The sequence below is a fragment of the Tauraco erythrolophus genome, chromosome 16 (assembly GCF_009769465.1).
Source record: "Tauraco erythrolophus isolate bTauEry1 chromosome 16, bTauEry1.pri, whole genome shotgun sequence".
Classification (NCBI taxonomy): Eukaryota; Metazoa; Chordata; class Aves; order Musophagiformes; family Musophagidae; genus Tauraco; species Tauraco erythrolophus.
Genome location: NC_141480.1, coordinates 9,550,263 through 9,575,639, shown reverse-complemented (window position 1 = coordinate 9,575,639; position 25,377 = coordinate 9,550,263). Strand labels below are relative to the sequence as shown.

Here is a 25,377-nt window from a genome sequence, read left to right as displayed (position 1 = left end):
TCGGCAAAGAAGCGAGTTGTGAGGGGGAAAGGATGGAGGCTGATGTGGGGATACCGGGGGGCGGCAGGTCGGGGGAGCCCGCGGAGAGGCGCGGGAACTGTGCCTGCTCCGCCGCCGTGCAGTCAGCCCAGCGCTTCCCAGCGAGGGCAGGAATTGGTTTTATTATAATTATTTTCCTTAGAAAAAGAAAAATCGGACTTCCTAGGAAAAAAAATCGGACTTTCTCCGTGAACTGTCCTGTTCGGAAATGGTGTGTTTCTGCCGCAAAGCAGCGCATCGCTGCCCGGGAACGGGGCAGGCGCTGAGGTTTCAGCGATGATTTGGGAATTTGCAGCGGGGACGTTGGCGGCACCTTGGGCAGGTCCGGCCCCACGCGCGTTTGCAGCGGCGTTCACGCCGGGGACAACCCCGTTGCGTGATGCGGCCCCTCCTTCCCTGGGCAGCGGAGCGGCCGTGCTCGGGCAGGGGGCACCGCCGGCGGGGCATCCCCGGCTTTGGGCAGTCGGGCTCAGGGTCGGGAGCCTGGCGCTGGGGGTGGGGACCCGCCGGGGCGGCCCCGGGGGAGCGGGCAGGGCTCGGCCGCGCTCGCACTTAGCGCTGCTGCCGCTTGTCCCCGCCGGCTGTGCGGGAGCGAGGACAGAGCCGGCCCCGGGCGCTGGAGGGGGACAGCGCGGGGAGCGGGACGCCCCTCCGGGGGGTTGTCCGTGTCCCCCCCCGGTTATCCCCGCGCGGGTACCTGTCGCGGGGCGGCCCCGGCGGACAGCGCCGCCGCCTCGTCGGTGAACAAAGGCGCGATCGTGTTTGTATTAATGCCCCCCCCCCACCCCGGGGGGGCTTCGGGGCAACTTTCCCCCGGGCCGGCCGGGGAGTCTGGGCGGGGATATGCTAATGAGGGGGCGTGGCCTCGCCCCCGCGGCGGCAGCTCGGGGGCGGCCATTGGCGGGGACGCGGCGGGGGGGGAGCGGTGACGCGATGCAAATGAGGGGGCGTGGCGGCGGCGCGCCCGCCCCCCGCCCGCCGGGGCTGCGGGGCTCGTGTTCGGCGGCGGGGACAGTCAAAGTGGCTCCCATAGGGAGAGACGGCGAGTCCGCCCCGGCGCTGCGGGAGAGGGAGGGGGCGCGGGCACCGGGAGCCCCAGGGTCTCCCTCCGTCCGTCCGTCCGCGCCGCCGCCGCGGGTGCGCCCCTCTTGCTCCCTTCCCGGCGTGCGCCCGGCTCCGGCAACTCGCTTCCTGCGCGGCTGAAGGAGGGAGGAGAGAGCGCTTCGGCTGGGAGAGGAGAGAAGAAAGAGAGAGAAAAGAAAGAAAGAAAGAAAAGAGAGAGGGGAAAAAAGGGGGGGGGGGGAACTTGCCTCTCTTGTCACTGGAAAATGACACTTGATGTAGCAGAGCCTGCCGCAGCTCCCGTTCGTCCTATTGTTTCTTAAACTGCCATCTGAGATTGTTTTTTTTTTTTTTTGCCTGCTGCCATCCGAGGGGTGTCTTCATACAAAAGGGACTTCAAGTACTCCTCCGGCTTGCGAGCGCTACAACCAGCCCCCAGCACCCCGCCAGCCCCTCCAAGCACCCAAACAAACCGCACACGCAGCAAACAGCAGCAACGAAACCGGGCTCTGATTGCTTCTGGATTTTCTTTTTTCTTTTTTCTTTTTTTTTAATGTGCGTGCCTGTGTTAGCTTTCTCTGACTTGCTTTGATTCCAGAGATCAGCTGCAGAGAGAGGAAAAAAAGAGAGAAAGAAAGAAAGAAAAGAAAAACATTTATAACAGTCCGCCTGGCGATTTGATCACTTTTTAATTTTTTTTTGAGTAAAGAAGGAAGATTTGTGCTGTTGTTTCTGATTCATGTTTGGGATTCAGGAAAGCATCCAGCGGAGTGGGAGCAGCATGAAGGAAGAGCCCCTCGGCGCGGGGATGAACGCGGTGCGGACGTGGATGCAGGGAGCCGGCGTCCTGGACGCCAGCACGGCCGCTCAGAGGTAGGCAGGCTCCGCGCCCGCGCCCCGCTCCGCGCCCCGGGGCGCACGCCGCCTGCAGCGCTGCTCCCCGCGGGCAGTGCCTTTCCCCCGGCACCAACAAAAAGCCGGCTCTGGAGCTCTGCTAACAGCAGTGAGTTTCGCGTAGATGTCGCCAGTTAAATATTTATCCCTCTTGTCCCATAGGAATGATTTTTTTTTAAAATAAATAATAATCATAATAATAAAGGATTCGGCTAGGTAGGAATAGGTGGATTTTAATCTCTCTAGCCCCCTGTGTTCTCGCGGAGGAAGGAGTTTTCAAAACTATGTTTGCTGCTGATTTAGTCTTAAGATCTCCAAATGACACTTTCTTTCCTCCTCCGATAAGCAGCGAGTTGTGCACGGATGTATCCAAAATATATTTCTCTACCTCGCTTTCTTATCGTCGGCAGGATCAGCAGCCTTCCTTCTCCTCCGATAAGAAGGGAGTTTTGCAAAGCTTTCTCGAGGAGAAATTTAATTCGAAGTCCTTTCGTAAAAACACTGCCACTTATCTTCCATTTTTAAAAAAGAAATCCCTTCAAATAGGAGGTGGATTTGGAGAAGCTGCGCCCAGCCTCGCTTTCTCTCTTATTCGTCCCTCTCCCCATCCTCTTCCTCGCGAAAAAATAAACCAAACCAAAACAAACCCACCAAAACCCTGATGCTGGATTCGCAGCCTAAGCCTTGGAGCCGGCACCAGCTAAGAAGTTTAATGTTGACATCTCCCGGTGTCTCCCACCTCGCCCCGCACCCCTCCCTTTGGAGCCCTCTAAGGAAGGGAAAGTTCTACAGGGACAACCCTGAAATATTTCAAGTTGTCTCCCGGGCGGCTGTCGCGGTGTTTACCCACCACTCCGGCGAGGGGAGGAAAGGCTCGTAGGACTGAAACTGAAAGATAAGGCACATGGGCGCTGGGGTGACAGCTTCGAGCCGAGTTTGAGAAGTGGCAGGACCGATGCCGCTCCGCGGGGCAACGCGCCGGCGGGGCTGAGCGCGGCTCCCCCGCTATGCAGGGCCGGCTGCGGGCGGGAACGGTCCCCGGGGAGGGCTGGTGCGTGCCGGGTACCGGAGAGGGGCTGCTTGGCTCTTCGGGCTCGCCTCAGGGCGGGATGGGGTCGGGTCTGTGCTGCGCTCCCGGCTCCATGGGGTTTCGACGTGGCGGCGCTTGAGCACGCCTTTGCCCTGGCCCGGAGGGAAGAGCCCCGGGGCGACTCGAGGGAAGGGGGATGCTCAGCCCCGGGGGAGCCCAGCCCGGTCCCGGTGGAGAAGGGAAGGCACGGGCCCGGGAGCCGGCTGAGGGGGGTGGCGGGGGGAGCGTGAGGCCGCGTCGTCGGGGTTGCCGCTAACCCGCGTCTTTCTGGTCCCAGCGGAGTCGGTCTGGCCCGGGCTCACTTCGAGAAGCAGCCTCCTTCCAACCTGAGGAAGTCCAACTTTTTCCACTTCGTCCTGGCTCTGTACGACCGGCAGGGGCAGCCCGTGGAGATCGAGCGCACCGCCTTCGTGGGCTTCGTGGAGAAGGAGAAGGTGAGTAGCCCAGTGCCCCACGGGGACTTCGTCGCCTCTCCCGGGCCTCCTCCGCTCTGCTTCCCCGGGGCCGCGGCATCGGCTCGTCCTGGGAGCCACCGCCGCCTCCCGGGCTCCTTGCTCTTCCTCGGCCCGGAGGGCAGCCGGGAAGGGGCTCTCCCCTTATCCCTCGCTATTCCCGAGGCAACGGAGGGGACTGAGAGTTGCCCCGTCCAGCCCCGGGGACGCTTGGCGTGCGAGTGATGGAGAAGCTTCATGTGATGTTTGTTTTTTTTGTTGTGTTTTTTTTTTTTTTTTTCCTCCGGCCTCCCATGTCCTCTTTGACTCCAGGAAGCCAACAGCGAAAAGACCAACAACGGGATCCACTACCGCCTGCAGCTGCTCTACAGCAATGGTAAGGGCTGGGAGCCCCCGGTGTCTGCCTCACCACCCCCCGCCGCCGCCGGCTGCCCTTCCGCCGCCTCCTCGGCTGGAAAGCTCACCAGAGGCCGGGGAGCCGCTGCCCCGGCATCCCTGTGCTCGGTGCCTGGGCCCAGCCCGGCTCTGGCCAGCGCTGCTGGGACAAGGCGGGCCCGAGCCCTCGGGCGAGCCCCGGCGCGCTGCCTCCGGCCGGCCCCGCTCCTCACACCTCTGCCTTGTTTCAGGGATCAGGACGGAGCAGGATTTCTACGTCCGACTCATCGACTCCATGACCAAGCAGGTAGGTGCTGCGGAGAGCCCGCGGAGGAGGGGGGTGTGCGCTGGGGGGTGGTGGCGGCCGTCGGGGCGGCCCCCGGCAGCGCGGCGGGGCGGCCTGCGGAGGCGAAACCCGCCCCCGCCGCGAAGCGGAGCGGCTCTGCCCCGGCGGGGAACGGGCTGCCGCCTCCCTCGGGGCGCGGCCGCGCTCCCCGCTCCGCACCCGGCTCGCAGGCAGCGGCGGGGACCGCAGGGCCGAGCCGCGGCCACCGACCGCGGCGTCGGGGCGGCGCGGAGGGTCCCCGCGGGACCCTGCCCGCCGCCGGGCTTGGGAGCTCTGAAAAATACAGGCGACCATCCAGCCGCCCCGGTGCGGGCTGGAGCTGGGTTTGCCGCTTAATTACTAAGAATTAACCCCCGGCCTCCCCCAGCCACCGGTCGCCGTCAGCACCAGCCGCCGCTCAGGCGCGGGGGCTGTTTGTCCGTCCTGCAATCGCGCTGCCGCCGGGCCCTCGGGTTGAAGCAGCAGCGATGGAATCGTGGCACATCTGCGTGTCGGAATAGCCCCCGAAACGCGGCGCGGGGAGCGGCGAGCTCCTTGTTGGACTTCGGGGAGGGCTGCAGGGCAGGAGACCTTGTCAATGGATTAACCCTAATTTTAAGGTTGCTCTTCAGCTTCCCGAACAGAGTAATAACGTGCCTGTCTGCCTACCTGTAAAAAATACTTTTCTATACGATAGAAGTATTTTTACAAAATAACTATCTGAACAAATCGATTCCTTCTTTTTAAAAAATTTGTTACTCTAGCTTTTTCTTCTGCTGTTAGAATATTTTTTTTCTTATAATACGTTTCTTTTAAATAGTTCGGAGTGCTTTTAAGCCTTTTTATCCCTAAGATATGTTTTCCCCCTCCTAATCTGTTTTACTTGTTAAAAAAAAAAATCTTACATTTTATTTAGGAAAAACATTTTTGTGCCGATAGGAAAAGTCAGTCCCTGTATGTTGTCTGTAGGGAGAAAAGTCTTGGCTTGTGTTTGGGTTTCTTTTCTACAGCAAAACATAAAGCTCTAAGGGCTGAGTTTGTTTTAGAAAACTCTCTTTGATGGTCCCAAAACATCTTTTCCTGCTATTGAAGACTGTCTTTCAACAGAGGAAAAAAAAAAAAGAAAGAAAGGAACTTGGATAAATTTTACTAGAGAATCCACTATGCATCTGAACTCTGCTAAACTATGCACTTCCAAATAGAGCCCATTCCCTGTAGGAATTAAAACAGCAGCAACATACCCTTCTTCATAAGAAATCTTGGAAAGCATTTGCTGTCATTCCTTGTTTTTCGGGCACAGACTGGTTAGTCTGTGTTAGAAGTAACAAAATCTTCCTCATATATGAACTCTTTTCAGTCCTTTTGGAGCTTAGGTACTTCACTGTAGACTGTCTGAGAGAGACTATCAATAAATATTATCTTTAAATGGCTTTCCTATCATTACGGAAATGCAAAAGCCTCTGTTCATAATCCTGTTGAAAACAAGAGCCCTGAACTCATGTAGAGCAGCGGATTCAAAATAATTTTCTTAACAAAGGCATCTTGCATATGAAGAGTTCATCCTAAGGCACTGTTTGACCTCTTGGTCTCTCATTATTATCAAGTCATCAGAGGGTCTTTGGAGAGAAAGGGGAAAAAAACCCTCTGAGATACAGTTTATTTGTAAAACATACCATGTAGCTTTAAAGCACATTCACAATGAAGAAGAAAAAAAAAATATCTGCCTGATTTCAGGAAGTCTTACAAAAACAAAGTTAGTGCAAATTACAGATTTTGGGGAAAGTGAAATGGAGTTGAGAAGTGAGGAATTGAACAAAAGCTCTCTGAATTTAGGTTAGAATTTGGGAGCGAAAGGCTATTTTGGACGCAAACATGTTTGCTTACGTATTAATTTCATGAATATAATTTCTTTAGGCATGACTAAAATTCTTATGAAAAACAGGGCGTTGTCGTGTCAAAACTGCGGTGTGTGCCACTGAATTTTTTTGGGGACTGGGGTCTAAATTCTCCCTCTTCTTCTCTTTTAATTCTTTCTTTTTTAAAGTGAAATTATTTCAGAGTCACGATCGCTTCGGTTACTGAATGCTTATTAGGAAGCGAAGTACAACACATGATAGAAGCTCACCCAAACGTTGAATGTATCATTCATGGTTTACGACAGTGAATTAGATAGAAGATTCTCAAGTAACTTTCAAATCATCAAACTGTAATTAAATATTGCAAAGACTGCCTGAAAATTCTTTAATTTTTAATGAAAGTTAAATATATATTGTCAGTCTACTTGAAGGTGTAGTATTTTAATGCATGACGCTCAGAACAAATTGGATAATGAAATGATTACTTTTAAATGAAACTGTTGCAGAAGCGTACATGTTTCAGCTGGCAAGTATCTTCTCAATACTCACACACACATTCACACACTCAATAATCGTGAATTCCCAGACTGAAATTACAGCTACTCTGAGGTTTCTGGTGGCAAATTAAAAATCCCACAGAAGCAAAGCTTGAATGAGTTAGATTCCTCAGATCATACAGGAAAGTATCTGTGGCTCTTTCCTTCTATTAAATAATAATAATATTTTTTTAAAATATGGACAAATCAGATTTAAATGTATTCTCTTTGTCTCACAGTTCTAAATTGCAAGGTTTTGTACAGCTGTGGATTAGCAAGTTAGATAAGATCAAATAAAATCCATTTTACAAATCAGACCTAGTTCTGTATATAGGATTTCTACTCATAGATTTAACATAAATGCCCCATTAGCAGCATGCATTGTATCAGCAGGTAGACAGGCAGGGCTTCCCTGTGCTGGATGCTGTGTATGTAATAAATAGCAGATATTTCTGCTCCTACAGACCTCTTGATCTGAGTAAGTCAGAGATTTGCTTGTGTGGCTGTGCCCAACTAAGAAACTCACGGGGAGAGTCCTGTCATAGGTGGAACAGGGGCACCTCCGTGTCCTGGTGTGTGTTCTCTCTCAGCTGCGATGCGATATGGGAAGCAGGGCTGGAGCGCGGCGTTACTGAAGTAACCAAGGATTTTGTTGCCACCTACGTCCCAGGGCAGATCTGGGGTGTAGGTAGGAGCTAGGCATGTGCTGCCCCAAAACACGAGCTTTCGCTGCACGCACGCTGCTCGATTGCCTGGACTGTGGGACTTCTGAATGGGAAACCCAGGCGGGATTGGTGTCAAAGTGTATCATTTCCAGTTATATTCAGGATAACGTGCTTGGCCTTTGGCGGTGGCCCCAGAGAAGTGTTGGGTAAGATGGGAATTATGTGGCCTTTGAGGGGTCTCGCTACGTTTCTGAAATGTGCCCCTGTCATTTAAAAACTGTAAATACTACACACAAGTCGTTAATGTTGCGGAGAAGTTCTTCTCACTTAGGGTAGCAACATTCGGCGTCAATACTGGCTTAATTAAATTCTCTTTTATGTTATCTTGGCACCTCGTTTTATGTCGGGATCACATTCCTAATGCGTTCAAAACTCTGTAGGGTCCCAAACTTTATAGCTGTTGCTTTCCGTAAAGCAGCAGCTCCTACCGCAGTAGGTCTGGCTCTAACAATGATGCATTTTGAAATTGCTTGCAAAACGTGAAATATGTCTGCTCTAATAAAACTGGAGTTTTTAGGCAAGTCTAAGGATTTTAATATGTTACGGAGAAGAGATGCCTTCTATTTCTTCAGCTGTATTTTCATAAAGTTGAGATTTTTCACTATTAGGAAAGATGGAGGAAATAAATCTGAAATACTTGTTCCCCACCCATTTTTCCTTCAGCCATTCTCATCCATAAGATATTACGGATGCTAATACGGCTCAGGCATCTTAAAAGTCATAAGTTTTGCACGATAGCTATTGTCTATCGCTGAGAGTCCTCATGAATCCTTCCTTCAGACTTAGACTCTGCTTATATTCTGCTTTTTTTTCAGTCCTTTAACTCTGGATGCAAATGGCTTTTCTGTTGACTTCTATCACTCTCTGATGTCTGCAGATATTTGATCAGCTCTCTATTTTGTGCATAGCACGGCCCTTCCCTGGCAGCTACGCGCTTGGGAAAAAAAATGTTATCAATAAGTTCAGAGGAGCCTCAGCAGACTGGGAGAAATTTCACACAAACATAAAACAAAACCTAACCCCTGCGACGGGGAAAGTTTACATTGCTCCAGATTTTAGCAGCTTTCTTGTGCCTTTGGTGAGATGTCAGAAGCGCAGGTGATTTTAATTTTCTTGTACAGAGAGGAATGGAGAAGTTTGGAATTTGCATGCATGATCAGGACCTGTGTTTGGGAAAATGTAAACTCATCACAGTGGAAAATGTGTTGTTTGGAGTCTGAGGGTGAAAACAAAGCTGAGGATTTTGGAGAGACTGCCTGAGCCAGATGGCCTGGTGCATTCCCAGTCTGGCAGCCCAACTGCTCCCTCCTGTATAATATACAGCCATTTGTTCTGGGATATTTACGCTAGAGCTGTTTCCATGTGAATGTTTGAAAACCATTAAAAATGAACATATTAGGAGAGATAAATTTATTTAATTTGTGCGAATATGTCGATAAGCAGGCTGTGTATCAAAGGCAGAGGGAGACTGGATACAATAATTAGATGCTTCTTGAACTGTGCGTTGAGAGGCACAGCAAGAACTAACCGTCCTCGCCCTGGGACCCCGCGCTGTGCTACTTGTCCGGGATAAACCTCGCTGGGATGAGCCGAAATTTTGCCTGGGGAAGGGGTAAAAGCTTGGGTAATTAAGGGTTAAGCATTCGAAGCCAAATAAATGTAATTCACAGTATTTTCTGTGCAGATATATAGCGGATACAAGCCTAATCCTCCCTGGGTGAAATTCTGGCCCATCTGAAGTCAATTGCAAAGCTCCTATTGAATTCGGTGGGGCCAGGATTTTATTTTCTCCCTGTGTGTATGGCTGTATACGTCATTCCAAGTCATTTTAGTTCTGTTTTTGAAAAGACCCTCATTTTAATGAGTTTTTCTTTCTCCTTTATTTCAATAAAGGAGATAGTTTGTTTTGTGAAACAGATGAGGAATTTGAAAGCGAGTGGGTTTAGATGCATGTTGGTGATTTCTCTCCTTCTCTTACTCTTTTAAAATCAAGGCCATGACATAACTGAATAATATAATGACCATGATCTCATTCCTTCAAGACTGTTTTTCGTCCCGTTCAGAAAGCAGGATTGCTTGACTGGCAAACTGACACCACGAGACGATTCTGCCCTCAGTTATGCCAGCATAAATCTGGATTTATTCAGAAATAGTTAAGGATGAAACCTGGCTCTATGTTTTTCTGACTTTTTTGTCAACTTTCTTACTGCTTTATCCTGCCGACTTTACTGTGGAAAAAGTGGATTAAATGAGAACTGTAGTCTTGACTTTTATATAACCCCCTCCCTTTTATTTTATTTTATTTTTTTTTTACTAACTCTGTCACTGAAAAGTTTAGATGAAGTGTTGGACGCACTTGTCATCTAGAAATGTCTGCGATGTGCTCAATTTACTAATTTTTATTTGTTGCCAAGCAGTAAATTGCATTTGATTTCACTTTTTCTGCAACTTTATTTAAATGAAAGTGAGGAAGTCTTATATTTTGACACTAATTTTTCGGGGCCTGATTTTGAAATGCTTTTGTGCATGAGTGATCGTTACTCACTGGGACTTCTTGTAGAAAGGTTACTTGGGTGAGTAATGGCTTGCAAAATGGAAGATGAATTTTGTGGGGAAATATTTAAGTTGTTCAGGAGAAGAAAAGCTATTTTGAAATGCTTATGAAATAACACCGAGTTAAAACTACACAAAGTAAACAAAAAGAAAAAAACAAAGTCTATAATTTTGCATTTCCTTTGCTGGTGTTTTGTTGTGCAACCCTGATATGTATTTGCAGGATTATTTTTAGCTCTACTGTGGTCTAAGTTTATACATTGTAACTTTCACTTTATCTCTCATTAACGTGATCCCTATTTGACAAAATCACAACGATGTTAGTGCGACAAGGAATCCTGCTGCAATCATCCTGTTTTAAAGCCTAAACTTTAAAAAATAATAATTAAAAAAAAAATAAGATTTTTTTGTTAAAAGAGTAGCTTTACAAATCTTACTGTTAGAAATTGTCACAACAGTAACGTTATCGACCCTTCCTGTAAAAATACTTCTGGCAGCTATAACGATCTGAAACTTTAGCAGTTCCTGTTTCCTTTTTGAAACTAATTGTAGAATTAATGCTTTAGAGCAGCGCAGTTTGCAAGACGGTGGAGTATCTGTAATGCTCTCGGGCAGCCATTCATGGAAGTAAACAGTTGGCGCTTTACACACCCGTTCGCACAAGTAAATTGGGACGTAGGAATGGGAGTCGGGGATGAGTTGCTCGGAAATGAACTCAGCAATTACTCCTGCTTCCTAGAATTTCCTAGAAATTCCTGCAGGAATAGGATATGCAGGAGTATCTGCGCTTAACGTGGAGAAAACAGAACATGCGTGGGTACAACATCGATAATTAAATGCAAATAAAGTGAAAAGCAAATCCTCAATGTAGAGGAAGGCAGAAGAATGTCATGCACGCAAAGAAGGGATCACTGATGCTAAACACAACAGACAAGGTGATTATGTGCCACCGTGTTGACTCTGCCCGTTCATTATTGCTATTTAGTTGAGTTATTTAAGCGGGTACCTGGAGGTTAAGTAAGCATAGCAGCAGGAAGAGAAGAGGAAGAGAGAGGGGGGAAAAAAAAGAAAGTAAATTTTGTGTTCAGGTTTGTAATTTCTAATGCTTCCTTGGCTCCACTGGCAACAAGATAACCCGTACCGGGTAAATTTATTTCAAGATTTGAAAGTCTAAGAAGAACGAGCCAAGTCCAGCAGTCCTCTCTCGGGCACTATTCCCCCGTGTCATGCTGTGATTGTCTGGGGGTGAATTGGGACTGGAGGTGTTCGTCTCCACTAAGTGCCTCGGGGGTAGATCTGCTTTTTACCCCCATCCTCTACACTCTCAGACGCAGATTATTCTTTAATTATTGATTAAGTCCAAAAGTGCTGTGAGCTTCCCCCTTGCCTGGCCTGTGCCGTTGCTGGGTGGATCCTGATTTGGGGTTTTCTGGAGTCCCTGCAATGTCCTCACTGACTGACTCCATCAGGTGTCAGCCGGTTACTGTGATTCCCTGGTTTTGGCTGGAAGAAGCTTCTCCCCATCTTCCCCTTTCATGCATGGAAATGAGGATCTTCTGAATTTGTCCCACCTCCTGATGTAACGCATGGATGGCTCCAGTGCCGTCTTCCAAGGCTTCTTGCAAACCATCTCTAGCTCTCTTGAGCACTGATGTGGAAGTACCCCAAGGTGTGGGCCAGCAGCCGAGCAGCAACGTGGGGTCCCAGCTGGGGTCGGGGCAGGGGGTTTGCATGTGTCCTGTGACAACTTTCATGTCCCCTTTATACGAGTGCTGGGTTCACAGGTTTTGTGCCTCACTGGTGGGAATGAGGGGACAGAAGTCAGGTGAAACTCAGTGCCTGCTGGTTGCAATGACACCGGCGGCCTGTTTTATCAGCAAAAAAACTACTGGCACTCAGGTTTTAGGAGAATGCACATATGAAAACCAAAAAAAAAATTTAAGCCAGCAAAGATAACACAGCCTCATTCCTTTTATTATTTATGGAATCATTAAATCATTTTATGATGCATAATATTAATATTGCATATTACAATTAAAATGGTGTTAAAATCATCTCATGCTTCTTCAGATTTGTGTGTCCTGAGATCTGTGCCCCCTTTGCAGGTACAGCACTTCTTACCCGTGCTGGGTTATATTTGTAAGGACTGGGGAAGCAGTTCATATGATCTTACTTCATCATATATTACGATAACTTATTTTTTCTCAGTATTTTCCATGCTTCCATTTCCAAGTGTTCTCATTCAATTATTTCATCCATACAGCATACTTTTTTTTAATTTCCTGTATCTATTTTATCATTAGCTTTAGGGATACCCGTATCAGATGACATTTTATCTGCAGAGTTTGTTCCTCAATTTCTTCTTTTTAAGTCTGTATTTCAGAGGCTGAAAAGGTCACACCAAGGCCAAGGGTAGAGCTGATGCTCTGATGCAGGGGGCAGTTGTCCGCCAAGGCTGGGGCTCCAGCCATTAATCCTGGCTCTGGAGTGAAACCCAAAAGATTTAGGAACCTCAGTGCTATCAAAAGATGCTGTTGCAAAGGAGACTTCTTTTCACTCCTGTTTTGCTGCTGGAGGGCTGGTGCCCGGGACCAGGGGTGGTTAGAAAACATAACTCTGTCCTGATCAGATGGAAACCCTGTCCTGAACGGCCGTAGCTAACCTAGTTTGTGTGTAATGCCGATCCCTCACCATCACTGCTGGTTCTGCTGCTGGGAGCGTTGCAAACGTAAACTCTTCTTGAAACATGAATACGCTGTCTTTCCATAGTTTTAACTGAAAGGATTCTCCCTGAGAGATCTCAGAGTCAAATTTCTCAAGCTGTTCGATCCTCTGTTTGTTTTGGTATCCTCTGCTCTGGTAGGGCTTGCCTCTCACTTATTTATATCCCTGTAACTCCAGAGTTGCTCTCCGGAAAGCAGTGGATCACAAGGTTCAAGCGGTTCAGGCTCTTTTCTCAGGAGCTACCAGGAAAGTGCCTGGGCTGTGCAGCTTTTGTAATTAAAAATACATAAGCTCTCTCTTTTCTTTTTTTTTTTTAATGAATAGGACCCAAAGTATGCCAAGCCTTGCTGCTTTTTTTTTTTTTTTTCCTTTTAATGCTATTAGGTTTATATTTTATTCTGAATTGAAAAGAAAATTGTGGTTGTCTTGACTACTAAAAAAACCCATCCTACACATCGCTTGAGAGATGTGCAACGGAGAGGAGGGAATTTAGCTTGTTTTCCAACTGCAGGTCTTGAAGCAGGTTTGGTGGAGACATGGTCTCTTTAGCCTGTGACTGGCGTGCAATGCCGGCTGCGCCTTTGGTTACCGCGATGCCTTTTGGTTTTCTCTGATCTCAACTCAATGCACAGCTAAAAATGTGTTTTGTTTCTAGGCGATAGTATATGAAGGCCAAGACAAGAACCCAGAAATGTGCCGAGTTCTTCTCACGCATGAAATAATGTGCAGGTAAGAAATACCCTGCTTCCAGTTAATTAGTGATGAGAAGATGAATGTGTCTCTCAAAATCTAGGTTGAACCTGCAGCTATTTTCGGACTTAAATTTATCTTTCTTGCATTAAACAATCCCAAAATAACACAGTTCGGTGCGTGTAATTAGCAGCAAGGTCTCAGTCGTCACACTAGTTTTAAATTATTTATAAAGAGTTATTCTTAACAGAATGCTACTGGTTTTCATTTAGACACTAGCCCACAAAAGGTCTCCTCACTAAAATTAACAGTCAATTATAGTCTTCTAGCAATAACCGTCTCTGTCCCCAATTCCCAACAAAACCTCCTCAGTAAGATGACCAAGTAGTAATTTTTTTTTTTTTTCTGGATGCACATTAAGACCTGAAGTCAGGAGGCCCTTTTTGTCCCAGTTGCTGCTCACGCAAGGTCCCTGCTCGTCTGTAGCAGAGCAGGTGCTGCTCCTCCATGCAAAAGATGTCTTCTTGTTGATTTTCTTTAAACTTCCTCGTGCAGATTTGGCTCTGCCCTGTGCAATCTTCCCCTGAACATGCCTGCCTGGGGTTGGTCGCTTAAATTCAGGACAGGCAAATATCTCCTCTCCTGAACACTTCAGCAGCTGTTTCCTTCTCTTTTCGGGCTGATTGAAATAGGTGAAGCCTCTTCTACTTCCTTTTTACTGCAGACACCTCCGACACCTAGAAGAGCTTGACCTTGCTGTCTCATTGAAGTTAGTGGGTGTTTTTTGCATGTCTGAAAAAAATCATTTGTTACATGTTATTCGATGGCAGAAAATAGTTCCCTGGTGGAAGACGAAGCGTTCTTGCATAAGCTCATTGTTACAATCAGTTGTTTTAAGACTGTAAAAATGCCATTGCATGTGTCATAACTTTTACAAAACACATTTACTAAAAAGGAGTAACTTGAGGGTAAAAACTAGTACCCGCTTTTAAAAGAATAAACTTGGATGAAGGTTTCCTGGTGGGGGAGAGCTTTAGACAAAATATTTAGATGGAAACTTCTCTGTTGGTTGTTTTTTTGTTGTTGTTGTTGTTCTTGAGGATCTACATGGTTTTGCCCTCCGTGGCAGCTTCTCCCTGATAAAACCCCTCTCGAGGGCAGTGCCCTGTGATGCTGACAGAGAAGGAGCTGCTCTTCTTGCTTTGCCAGCCTGGGCGACACCTTGCAAATTCTTCCCTAAATTCTTCCTTGCAGGATTTGGGAGATTTTAGTTTTCATGGCATATTTTTTCTAGGCTGCTTTATTTGGTAGGTTTGGCTTCTTCCAGGAAACCAAAGATAACACATGACAGCCTGAGAACGATCAGAGCAAATGGATATCTCCAATAGGTTCCTGAGCTTCTGCTGGCATTGGGAGCTGCAGTGTTTCTTTGCTGAGGACTCCCAGCCAGTTCTCGCTTTTCAAATGGAAACCCAGTAGTGCTGACAACTCGTAATTGCCCTAAAATTCATTGGCCCAATTAGCACCACTTTCATGCTAGATACCTAGCTAGGAACAATTCATGGAAATATTAAAGGAGGCCCCTGACCTGATAAGGCTGAAGTGCGTGCTTTGCTTTTCTCCTGTAATAGACCAGTAAAACAGTGGGAATGTTCGCATGAGTAAAGTTAAGCACATGCTCAAGCACCTGCAGCATCAGAGTTAGTCCTGGGTGATGTGCCCTCCTGGTTCTCAAACGGCAAGGTTTTCAGGTGGGAATTAGATCTGCCTGCCGCTCACTGAGCCGTCCGTGCAAGAGTAAGAAATCACTTATGTCAATGCACTAATTTTGCAAAAACTTTAGAAACATAAAGATTAAGAAGTAAATTGAAACTTTATGTAGAGGGCTGAGTTTTAACCAGAAGACCAAATACCCGCCTTAAAGACTTACAGCCATTCAACATTCTTTGATGGAGACAAAATGATTTCTGTTCTGGGAATGCGGAAAAATTCCCTTTTATTAAAACGCTTTACAATTTCTTTGTTCTTAAAATTCACTAGATTGGGAGCTTTATTCTCCTTCTATTTGTTTACACTAGTCCTTCCTTTATGTTTCACAACCATAAGGGGGAGGGGTAGCAAAAAGAAAAAAAACATCTGACTGTAGTAGGCAAATTTTGTGTGCCTGACAGGGTGGTGGAGACATATTCAAATTTCTTACTGCTCATATTAGGTATTACCTGTTTCCTTTTCTGCCTATACATGTGTAAGAGGGTGCTGTTTGTTTACCAGGACGATTGACCCTATTGCACAAATCTGTCATCTATTGTGCTGCTAACACTTTTTTAAATTGCAAATCTGATGCTCTTTAGGGGTCTAGAAGGGCAAAAGAAAACCCTCTTTCTCCACACCATTCTGTTTCTCTTGATTTCTTGCCTGTTGTAAGTGGAAGTTGGGATGTGCTGAATTTGCACCAGGGGTGCAAATGCAGCCTCAATTATAAGCATAAAATTAGAGTCTGTTCCCCATTAATCAGCCCAGCTAATTGCTATGCACTACCATTAGCCATATGGTGTGAAAGACAGCTTGCTCTCCCTAAGATGAAATTTCTTCATTTCAGACATGAAATAGTGAGGGCTCTGTATTTTAAAATAGCTTGTTTTAGATATTTAATTTCTAAACAACTTTCAGCAGTGCTTTCTATCAAGGCTAACTGCACAATAAAACTTTGCATTTATGTGACAAAGCTGGGTATTTATAGTATACTACGACTATGGCACGGATAAGACAAAGAATTCAAATGTATAGGAGAGTCCTGGTTGTGGTTGGAAAGCGGGGCTGAGGTTTGCTTCAGGTGGCTGTTTATTTCAAAGGATTTCATTGTGTTTTGTCAAATATAAAAATCTACACTGTTGGCAAAAATGTTAATAGCTGGGGAGAATTCACAGCCTTGGTGGAATTTATTAGTATTGTAGGGAGCATGGGGAGGGACATCCATAGTTAATATTGCCTCAACAATTTCCATTATGAAACCTTCAGTGGCTTATAGCTTTGCCAAACTTAAACTGTTCTGGCTGAAACGTCCTTTGCAGGGTGTCAGCCTCAGGCTGACTTTCTTTGGAAAGTTTCAGCTAAAATGGTTCAGTGATTTTTGAGAATGAGGTTGAAGTAAAATATGGGTTTTTTTTGTCTGCGTACAATAAAATCTTACAGCTGTTTTGGCGAGAAGCGCCCGTACCTCCATGCTTAAGGGTGAGGAACCTGTTTGGGGCAGGGGTTGTCCTGAACGCATCATCTGCGGGATGAAGTCCACCTCGCTGGGAGCTTCTGCAAAATCTCCCACATGGACTCGCTAACGACTTGTTAGAGCCTGGCAGCTAAACGATCGGAAAGTCGCGTTTGCGCTGGCCACGTGCCACAGCCCCGTAACTTCTCATTGTTCATTGTCCCCGCGGAAAGCCTGAGCGTGCAGATACACAAAGCAGGGCTCCTCTCACCAGCGGTGCTCCTGGCTGCCACGCTGGGGTAGGGACAGGGGGGCTCGGGGGGATGCCAGACATCGGGGTGAGGAGGCCATCTCCTGCGTGCCTACGGCGGGGCCAGGCACTGCCGGTTAGAGATGCTCCAGTGCAGGGAAGGGAAGAAGAGGAGGAAGATATGGAGCAAGATGGCAGGAGGGCAGCAGGTCCCCAGAGGGTTGGGGTGAGGCCAAAGGCAGCAACAAAAGGTGGATGTGGTGGTGGCCAGGGGATGGGGAGGTCTGCGAAGGGGCAGGATGGGCATGGCGTGGGGCTTGGGCACGAGCCCTGGGGATGGGGAGGATGGCAGTAGGAGTGGGGGAAGAAACCTGGGGTAGACAGAGATGGGGTGCAGGAGCTGGAGGGGGTTGTAATGGCAGGAGGCTTCATTACAATCAAGGACTACTTGTTTTAAAAACAAACACCCCCCTAAACGAAGCAATTTTTGCAGGCTTTTTCTGTGGGCCAGCATGATGTTGTGCTGGAGCCGTGGCTTCTTTTTCCACTTGGGAATGGGCATCATGGAGGGACAGTGAGGGCAAGTCCTTGCCCTCCTGGCTGCAAGAAGCTGGCACTCGGCACCTCTTCCTGCGCTTTCACAGAGCCTTACTGGGAGCTGGAAGGTTTCTGGGTGACTTGGAGAAGCTCCTGGGAATTTTTAAATTCCTTCAGGGAAAGGAGAAAGGGTGCTGAATTTTTAGGAACTTTTTTTCAAGTGTTAAGTAGGCACTAAAAGCCAAAGCTTTTGAGGCAAGTTCAATTAAAAGCACTTTTCATGCCACACAACCAGGTCTCAAACTCAGGGTTTGTGTGATATTTTAATTCTCTGCATAGAAAAACGAGAGTAAACGAGGCCTCGGATTCTGCTGTTGGGGGGAAAAAATGCAAAAGGCAAGCTAAGATTTAAAAAATAATTATCTAGAGCATGAAAGAATGTTTGGGACCTCCTTTCATGCTGCAGAGCCACCGGACGGCGGGGTGTGCCGGACACGCACCTCTGCCACGTCCCCCCCAGACTGCACTGCAAGGAGCGTGCTCTGCTGCTACTACTTGGGATCATTGGGGTGCACTCTTGGGAAACCCTGTCCAAACGAGGGGGCCACCCGATGAGTAACGGACAATCTCCCCTGCTCCTGAAGCCAGGTTGTCCCCGTTGGCCAGTGCCTGGCTCCATCCCGCTCGCGGCAGGAGGTGAGACCGAGGCGTCCCCGTCTCTGGACCCCTGCAGCCGCCCCTCCCGCTGGGTTAGTGCCCCGGGAAGATGCCGGCCGCCAAGCCGGGTGCCGTGTGGATGGTGGTATCTGCCCATCTCGGGCTGGAAGCCTGGGAACCTTTGCTCGCCTGAGTAAGTGTGGCAATTTCTGTCCCTCCAGTCTGCTGGGAGAATGTCAGGACTAGCCCTGATTTGCTTCAGTCACAAGAACTGCATTGTCTTAACTTGTGCCAACTCTGTTTCTAATTACATTTTAATCATTTAAAAATGATTAGCAGTTTTTATTGCCTTGTTTGTGGGTAAATTTTCTCACCCCACACATTCTAGCTGCGCTCCAATGACAAGTCCTTTTATAGGCAAAAAAGCCCCCCAAACGTCCCCGTGACTATTTACCTACAGCATATTTTATTCCTTCCTAAATTTTAATACTTTCTGGGTGCCAAGGCTCTTGCATTTTCTGGTGGATCAATTGTGGTATTGTGCTGTAAAATTAAGCAGTTTTTTTTGGCAATCTCAAACAATGTAGCTTCCACCGAAATGAAGATACCACACATGTGTTAACTGTGAAAAGTTTCAGCCCTGAATAGTTGCCTTGAAGCTTTTTGCGGTGAAAAGAATTATGTATTTTCCTCTCTTTGAAAACAATTTTTTTTTTTTTTTAAACCATGTTTAAACAGGCTGTTTTTGTAAAAGGCTCCCCCTTTTTTTTTTGTTATCTTTAGTGTGGTTAGTTGCTTTATTGCTAATCTTGGTGGGTAACTGTATATTATTCACTCTATTGTTCAACAACACAAGAGAACCTCTGTCATACTCCTAACAGGGCTATTTATATAGTGTGGCACTTCTGAGGGCTTCTTCCTGCCCTGATGTTCTTCCACCTTCTGGGGAAAAGAAAATAGTTCATCTGAGCAGGAGTGCGAGTGGTGGTGGCTCCTGCCAGCTGCCCAAAGCTGACTGCTGAAATAAAGGCGATGGGCACGTCCCTGGGATGCCCCATTTGGAACAAGCTTGGTGGTTTCCAAAGATTGGATTGTGTGGGGCTGAGGTTTACCAGAAAGTTTACTGAATGGAGAGATGTGCTCAGGTCTGGTCAGGGAGAGCAAATGGGGTGGTCCTCTCTGCCTGTCACTCAGTGCCACCATAGGATGGGTTCTCTGCTCCCTGTCCCCAAGCCCCTGCAGCCCTCACCTCACAGGAGCTGCCTGGGCTTCATCCAGCAGGTCCCCAGGGATCAAGGAAGGCTTCAGAAGACCAGGAGCATCTTGATGATTTTTTTTTTTTAATGGATATTTTTTGAGCCTTGACTTGAGTGGGGGATTTTCTGTTAAGGGATGTCATCAAACAGGAGCTTTCCTTGCTGGATGGGTGTTTCCTCCCTGGGATGAGTGGGTGGGTGAAAACCTGAGGCTTTGCTCACCTACACAGCTGTGACTTGGTCTTGTGGGTTTAGATGGGCTGCTGGGGAGAGCAGGGCTCCTGCTGCCAGCCCCCTCGTCGCTCCGCCACAGCTCTGGATGCACCAGAAGGGATTCCCACCCCGAGCAGAAACGTGTATATTCCCTGTGAGCTTACCTGCAACATATTGATGGCTCCTGATGGACAGTAACCCCCGACAAAGAATCATCACAAACAACAATTTAACTTCTCTTAGGAAACAACGAGCCACCTTAGTTCAGAAGAATCCCAGCCTCGAGGTCAGCGATGGAGCAGTGCTTTGGGAGACGGAGCTTCAATTTCACGTGCCTGCTTTGTATCTGACCTGAGGCAGGGCACCAGTCGCCGGAGCTGTGCTCCCCATGGCATTAGCCATCATTAACATGCTCAGAAAACTTGGGGAAAGAGGCATGCTGGAGCATAAAAAGCCACTGCTGATGGCGCTTGCGTTTTGGCTCCCCCATTAACAGCAGTGTTTCTTGGAGGGAGAATAATTGTGCTTTTGGATTTCGGAGGGAGGTTTCCCCGGTAGCTGAGAATTTGGCTCTGTGTAGGAGCAGGAATAGCGCGTGGATGTGTAACATAAGCATTAAGCAAACGTAAAAGAAGTGCTCAGCGGAGAAAAAGCTGCCTTATTTTGTGTGCCCGTATCTGGGACAACTGTTAAGCCCTATGGAAAAGAGGCTACAAATAGGCAGGTCACCCTGTTTTGGGTCATCCTTGAATTATTATTTGTGAAAGGGGCAAAACCCCTCTCTTTTTATATTTTCCGTTGCTAACCAGCTGTGTGAGAAGTTAAACATAGTAATTAACCCATATGTGACCCACTACATTTGACTGATTTCCAGGCAGGGACCGGGCGGTAACTCTAGCCGGCAATTCGAACCTACCATGTTCGTAATGATGATTTTACAGTGTAATGGTCGCACTAAATCCTTTCACTTTTGCTCTGTAGCCGCTGTTGTGACAAGAAAAGCTGTGGCAACAGAAATGAGACTCCATCAGATCCAGTGATAATTGACAGGTAAGGACTGCTATTGTTTCCTTCCATTTTTTTTTTCTTTCCTCCCCCCCTCCTCATTATAATGAAACACCTGCCCTGTGTTGCTAATGGGGAAGAATTAGGAGTAGATCCGGATGAAATTTTGTTTTTGATACCGAATTAGTTGTGCTGTGCAATCGCGATCGCCGTGGAAGGGCCATATGGAGGATAATGGAGCGACCTGCTCTTTGGAGGACTCCGGTTCTTGTAACTGATTCATGTGCATAAAGAGGAGATTTTTCTTTCTGACTTTCTGTGGCTCAATTCACATGCTGTGCCAGGGAAGCTTCAGGAATAAAATAATAATAGTTTGTGATTTATGAAATGTGGTTGGGTGCTTATAAATATTTAACTTTTATTTGAAAAATGTTTGAATCATTATCACTTTTAGCTACAGTAGTTCTGTTGGATGCAATCCATCTACATTTTAAGGTTTTTATTTATGCATAAAAACAGTTAAAAAAATAGATCTGCAAAGTAAGATTTTTTTTCTCCTTTTATTTTCTTTGGTTGGAATACTATTTTGACTGTATTGCCAGTTGATTAATTCAGTTTTGCCTGTCTTAATTATTGTGTTTTTAAACAGATTCGTATTGCTAATCTGACATCACCGAGTAAATCACTGTAGTACAATACCTCTATTTTAGTTTTTGAGCCACGCGTAGTTTCTGTGCTTGCAAATTATGCAAAATGGCAGCCAAATAGTCATTTTTACATGTTAATTGTCCAAACTCATTGTACAAAGCCATGTGCAATAACCAGGTTATTATGCAGCATTACTCTAGAAGAGTTAAATGGCCATGAAGTACTGAAAGTGTCTGTCATCAGCTGGGGAAAGTGATACCCCTCCGCTAATCTGTGAATGGAGGGACCTTGAAGGGAAACTATCTTATACATATAGGGGTGAGAGTACAGAGTAGCGTGCTTCTCCTTGTGTTATTGTCTGAGTTAATGCTCGCTATGTGAAGTTTAAAGTACCTTCCGTGCCAGCACGCCCATTTTTCTGAGGGAAGGTGAAGAGGGTTTGGTGCGTCGAGTGCCACCCGTGGTCGGTGGTCCAGGGACATGGCAGAGCCTTGCCTGGCGTTGGGCTTATCTAGGCTCTCAGATTTACAGTTCTTGTTTGAATTTGGTAAGAAAGTGCATCTATTGGAAGCTTATAGCAGATGTTTTGATTAGCTATAATAAGTAATCCTGGGAATGTTTAAATCTCAGCAGATATATCTATCTATTTTAACTAGGCATGTTTTCATCTTCTGTGAGCATTAGGTAGTACCAGGGGAAGTGGAAGGGGGGGAACCTCACAGTGAAATCTGTATAGAGATGTGTTTTATAAGCATGCTGCAGAGTTGAATACTATAAACATGGTGTTAGAGTGGCATTTTGAGTGACATGAAAGCTACAAAATTCACATGAATTTTTCATTGTACTGGAAAGTGAGATGTTAAGATGCTAATGGCAGGTTTACGGAAATATTTTGTTTAACTATCTAGTATGCAAAACTGCTAGTTGCAAATCATTTTAAATTTTGAAAGCCAGAGATGCTGTCTGTGACATGCTTCCTGTAAAATGAGGGAAACAGTTACATGAAAAAAACAGATATAGCTTCCTAGCAGTGATCAATTTATCAGTATTTACGTAAATTGATGCAAAATGTACCAGTTCTGAAGATTATTTTTAAAATGCAAGCTAAAGATAATTTAAAGATGACAATGCAAACTCTACCTCACCACCCATACTGAATCACGGTTGGCTTGTGAATGGGTTAAGCTTTTAAGTTCTTCACTTGGTTTTAAATTGTGACTTTGATACAGGAGGTTGATATGACTGTGGTTTGAATAACATTTGATTTTGACCTGTTCCTGTGGGTTGCAACGGTATAAGAAATTTGACTCAGCAGTACTGTAATTAGCCCTCCCCGTGTTTTTGAAACAGGATTGTGTTACCTGGATTGCATTAGTGTGGCTTCTATTGTTGCCGCTTCGCATCTGTCCCAGTAGGGTACTTAAAACCTTTTCTTGGCCAGGGCTAGTTCAAACAATTTAGGCCAAATAAGTACGTGCTTTATACAGTTAGTGGCTTTAGTGATGTTTCTTGTGACATTTATCCTATTCATTTTTTCCCCCCTTTTGGTTTGGAAAGGATGAAGTGATCTATATGGAGCCTTTTTACCTTAAAATGAGTCCTTTAAAATTGTTCTTAACGCTAAAATGCCTGCACAAGTCAGAACACGTGTTCAGTTGTACCCCATTGTCACTTCTCCATGCACGCAATTTTTAACTATTATGTCAATTGATATGCAAACCCATATTTAGCTATTTTTATTTGCCTGTGAGCTTACAGAATTCATTTACCATTCGAGCTAAAGCACTCCCACATGCCTTACGCTCTGATAAAGCATTGCCTATGGATTTAATCTAACTCTTGCATCAAATCCTGCGAATCCACAGACTCTGACCTAACATAGAATTTAATGTAGAATCTATCCATAGGATTTTTGACATATGTACTTACATGGAAATGCTATCCTGTTCTTACATGCTGGAATATTGTTTTGGATTGATTAATTCTCTTTGATGAGGCTAGAGAAACTTGGGATAGAGCGAGCTCCGTCTTTGTGGTGGTTTAGTGAACTTGGTGAAGAGGCTCTTTGGCAACTTCAAAGTTACGTGTGTTGTGTTCTTTTTCAAACCCGAGATATGTATGAAAAGTAAACGGTATACTTTTATTTAATCAAAATGTGGGATTTTAAAAAAAAGCCTGTAGCTGTATTTGAAACAGGATATGACTTTATCCTTTATAAAATTGCTTTATACTTTGCTCTATTATAGTATCAGCAGATGTAGCAGTGAAAGAGACCTAAAGAAATTTATAATCATATAGCGATCTAAATTTTCTCTGGAGAACAAAATAAATCTATTATGCTTATAGAGCAGTCATTTCAAGGGAGTTTCTTGGAAACCTGTGTGTGTCTGAATCATCGTCTTAGCATAGCCTGTATATTTTATTGCTAATCCAGTTACATGTGTTGAGATGAAGCTCTGATGAACAGGAACTCATTTTAAAAGAGGTATTATTGTCACAATACAAACGCACAATTCCTCCTACGAGTGCAGTGGCAGGGCTGTATTGTAATCACACTTAAAGAAAACACAGAGCACTTCCTGTTATTAAATTAAATTCTAGATTGATTTAACTTTCAAATTGTAACTCATATTTGAATTTAAAAGGTTTGCAATAAAATTCCTGTGAAGAAATTGAATAAATTGTAGTTTTATTACCACCCTGGATATCCTGGTGGCCTAACCTTTTTCCTTACAGTTATCTTAGTTCAATAAATAAAACCTCATTAGACTATTCCCATTTCAACGAGTTTATTAAATTTTACAGGAGTAATTAGCATAAGCTGTGCTAATTTTTCTGGAAGACTAATGAGAGAGCTTCCTAATTAGGTTTGCTTTGTAAGAATCAGAAAAGATGATAATGACAAAAGTCACATAGGGGAAAAAGTGGGGCCTTATATTATTCCTTGGTTCAGGAAGGAGGCTCCTCTCTTGGCATTCTGTTCCAAACTTTTAAACCCAATTTACCATGATCAGGAGCAATATTGAATGGGGTTATCCGTGCCTGCTGGGGCTCCTTTACCTTTTATGGCTGCATCTAGTAAACAGGAGTCCTATTGACTGATAAAATAGGAATAACCACTGCAATCCCAAATATAGCGGCAGAAAAATCTCAGCATGTAGGGTCTATACCATATAACACCAGCTTGTGACATTGCACGGAAAAAGGGCTGAAAATAGCCCGCTTGGCAATTGCTGGTCCATCCCAAATTTTGCGTCTTCCCAGAGTACTTGAGCAGGCTGATGACAGTGACCTGAAATTGGCTTTGCTGAGATTTACCAATACAGATGTGACCTGCTTAAGAAATCTCACGGCCGTCTATCTTTTGGATAGATAAACTTTAGTCGTGGTGTCAGTTATTTGCCTTGGTGCTGGGGCTCTCCCTGGGTGAGACTGTGTCCCCTTCGGTGGCAGGTCAGCCTGAGGATGACTATGGTCTCTTCCAGCCCTTCTCTAGCAATATACTGAAGGTCTTCACATGCTGCTTCAGATGCAATTTCTGAGGAATGAGGCTCTCTCTGGCTTCTGCATTTCCAGTGGAATCAGCACTCTTGTCTGTGGAGCAGGGGTGGGAACTCATGGTCTGGGTGCCGTAGTGTTTTTTACGCGTTGTTATCAGATGACACCAAGGCACATTTTAAGGGAATGAGCCACTACTGGTGTTTGAAAGGCCTGTGTGCTTTCGACACCTACTGTACGGAACGCTCGGCCATACAGGATGCTCAGCTGTACGGGACATTCGGCCCTGTGGGACGCTCGTCTGTACGGGATGCTCGGCCGTAGGGGACACTTGGCCATATGGGACGCTCAGCTGGGCTCTCTGTAGTCTGTCCCCAGCACACCCAGCTGCTGTGGCTACGGAGGCAGCCAAGTTCCCTACATATGTTTTTGAAATGTTTCAGCTTTAACCTGAAAATTTTTATGTTCGTGGGTAGGATTTTACTGTGCAATGACATGAATGACTTTCAATGTCTCCGCTTTACAAGTCATCGTGTAGTGGATTGTATTTTACGGGCCTGAGCATCTTTTCATCCTGAACACCAGGCAGGTGGAAAAATGACACACAGGACTGTATCGTGCTCACTGCATCCTCCCCACAAACAGACCTGTTAGGCAGACGGGGCGATTAATGCATTGTGCAGTAGCTTTCCATGCCTGGAGGGATGGTGATGGAGATGCGGGCAGGCTGGCAGAGTGAGCCAGCTTCGGGAGATGGGCTGGCGAGAGGACAAGGTGGGTGTCTTGC

At 46.2% G+C, this 25,377-nt stretch overlaps 1 protein-coding gene across 17 annotated transcripts in view; it reads left to right on the top strand.

The window, feature by feature from the left end:
• Positions 1-443: 443 nt before the first annotated feature.
• EBF1 (EBF transcription factor 1) overlaps positions 444-25,377 on the top strand; it is a 279,869-nt gene continuing 254,935 nt past the window's right edge. For 14 of the 17 annotated variants that reach the window (XM_086621791.1, XM_086621784.1, XM_086621788.1 and 11 more), the window contains exons 1-6: positions 1,841-1,974; positions 3,363-3,519; positions 3,850-3,913; positions 4,164-4,219; positions 13,287-13,360; positions 20,421-20,489. In XM_086621791.1, the coding sequence (XP_086477917.1) occupies positions 1,841-1,974; positions 3,363-3,519; positions 3,850-3,913; positions 4,164-4,219; positions 13,287-13,360; positions 20,421-20,489 (554 nt within the window). Of the gene's footprint in view, positions 454-1,840; positions 1,975-3,362; positions 3,520-3,849; positions 3,914-4,163; positions 4,220-13,286; positions 13,361-20,420; positions 20,490-25,377 lie in introns of those variants that run through there. The other 3 variants (XM_086621793.1, XM_086621792.1, XM_086621785.1) reach the window with 2 other exon arrangements.